Source organism: Myzus persicae, unplaced genomic scaffold, assembly GCF_001856785.1.
Source record: "Myzus persicae strain clone G006 unplaced genomic scaffold, MPER_G0061.0, whole genome shotgun sequence".
Lineage (NCBI taxonomy): Eukaryota > Metazoa > Arthropoda > Insecta > Hemiptera > Aphididae > Myzus > Myzus persicae.
Window position 1 is genome coordinate 1 of NW_019101110.1, and position 2,157 is coordinate 2,157.

The 2,157-nt window shown below is 26.5% G+C and overlaps 1 protein-coding gene across 1 annotated transcript; it reads left to right on the forward strand.

Moving 5' to 3' along the window:
* Nucleotides 1-20: 20 nt before the first annotated feature.
* Nucleotides 21-1,167, forward strand: LOC111027749. Its single transcript, XM_022306166.1, has 2 exons — nt 21-190; nt 614-1,167. Exons 1-2 carry the CDS (start codon nt 21-23, stop codon nt 1,116-1,118), a joined length of 675 nt encoding a protein of 224 aa, XP_022161858.1. The 3' UTR covers nt 1,119-1,167.
* The last annotated feature ends 990 nt before the right edge of the window (nt 1,168-2,157 follow it).

A 2,157-nucleotide genomic window follows, 5' to 3' on the forward strand; every position in this document is an offset into this window, starting at 1 on the left:
AAATTTTACTATTTTAGGTTATGAAACCTTTATCTAAAGCATTAGACGTTTTACAAGGAGATAAGTCTGTATGCTTGGGATTTCTTCTCCCAACAATTAATGCTGTTCACAAATCTTTAAACGGATTAAACAATAATATTGTCTTTTGCAAACCTCTTATTCTTGCATTGAAACGAGGGTTAAATAAAAGGTAAAACATTGTATACATATTTAATATTAATTCATATCATGAATATACAAATATTGAAATATTTTAATTTTTTTTTATTATGATTAATGATTTATTTAAATTTTAAATAATTTCCTTATGTCATAAAACTGAAAAAATATAGGAGTTAATTTTAATTTTTTATTTAATAACATTTTTAACATTTTTAACATTGTAATTAATGTCATTATAATTGTCAGTGTGTACTGCTTGTGATGTTGTAATTCGACTCTTCCTTTATTTGCTCAATAAATTATTCTAGTTTATACCCTAAATTATAGGTACTACTGTACTATTTTCTAGTGGTTTGTGTTAAAGCTAACCAAGATAAAGAGAAAATATCAGCCCTACTAAAAGCATATTAATTTTTTAAAATAACATAAAGTATTTTTTTTTATTTTATAGGTTTAATAATTATTTCATGTCAAAATCATGTCAGGTAGCTGCTACTTTAGTTCCTAAATTTAAACTAAATTGGACAGCTAATGAAAATAGAGATGAAATAAAACAACATCTTATAGAAATTGTAACTGACAATACTACTATAAATATATCGAGTTCTCAAGAATCAAATCAATCATCCATATCTGCTACTGAACAGTTTGAAAATAGTGATTCAGAAGATGATTTTCTCAGCTTTAGAGAAAATGAAATTATCAGTGAAAACAGTAGCACCGAATTACTTATTAATAATTATTTGTCAAATTCAAATTTAACACAGCCTTGCGATTTACCATTAGCATTAAAAGAAGCATATATTAAATACAATACAGCAGTTCCATCATCGGCACATGTTGAACGCCTATTTAGTGCTGGAGGGCAACTATATGATAAAAGAAGGGGATCTATGTGTGATAAAAATTTTGAGATGTCTCTTCTACTGAAGTTCAATAAGTATTTTGATGATTAATTATGTATCTATATCTATCTATTTTAATTTCTATTAACTATTAAGTGTTAATACATGATATATAATTATTATAATATATATCTATATATGCAGATTGTATACATACCATTATATATACAATTATTAACAAGCAGATCATATAAATATATCATCATCATAATTTTATTTTCTGTGAAACTTTTAAATAATATATTTTTATTTGATTTGTTACTATCTTTTTTTTTTCTTTTAAATATTTAATACCTACCTATATTGTGTCTACAAGATAGTTTTAGACTTAAGCTATGTAAAATATATTTTATTATATGTATACAATTTAAATGTATAATTTAAAATAAAGTTTGTAATATTACCTATTTTGTTATTATAATTATTAATTTTAAAAATAATGAACAATTAATACTTATTAATTTATTATACTATACTATACTAATATTATGACGTGAACTATTGTAGGAATATAAATTGCTGGTACAGATTTTATTTTATACGTTATAACTTATTAGTATGCTAACAAACTTTGTGATGTTACCTTTTGGAACACATAAAACAATAAAAGTTCATTGTTCAATAAAAGTTCAATAGTGACATGAACAATTATAGGTACCAATTTAGATTTTACCTTTATGAAAACAAGAAATATTTTTTAACTAACTTAACTTGAGTTAAAAAGTTAATATTAAATGTTGGTTAACTCTTAACTTAATTCAATTGATAGAACATTTTGGATTAACTTTTAACTATTAACTTGATTTAGATTTTAATTTAACTTAACTTAACTGAGTTAAAAATATCGTTAACTTGCCCAGCCTTGGTTGGATCACTGTCACCAGCACTTCTGGCGCCGTTGGTCGACGGAGTACCTCCATACGTTACAAGAACGAGGAAAGTGGACACGCGATCAACCAAATATTGAAGTCGGACAGATGGTCACCATCAGGGACAGCCTAGCCCCTCCCTTGGAGTGGCGACTTGGGCGGGTGCTCGAGGTGTTACCGGGTACGGATGGTGTGGTAAGAGTTGTGCGCGTTCTGACTTC

Bases quoted from the DNA above. Each gene is read 5' to 3' on its own strand.
- LOC111027749 (XM_022306166.1), top strand. From the start codon at position 21: ATGAAACCTTTATCTAAAGCATTAGACGTTTTACAAGGAGATAAGTCT. The intron at 191-613 runs GTAAAACATTGT...TTTATTTTATAG, and splicing joins AAACGAGGGTTAAATAAAAG to GTTTAATAATTATTTCATGT.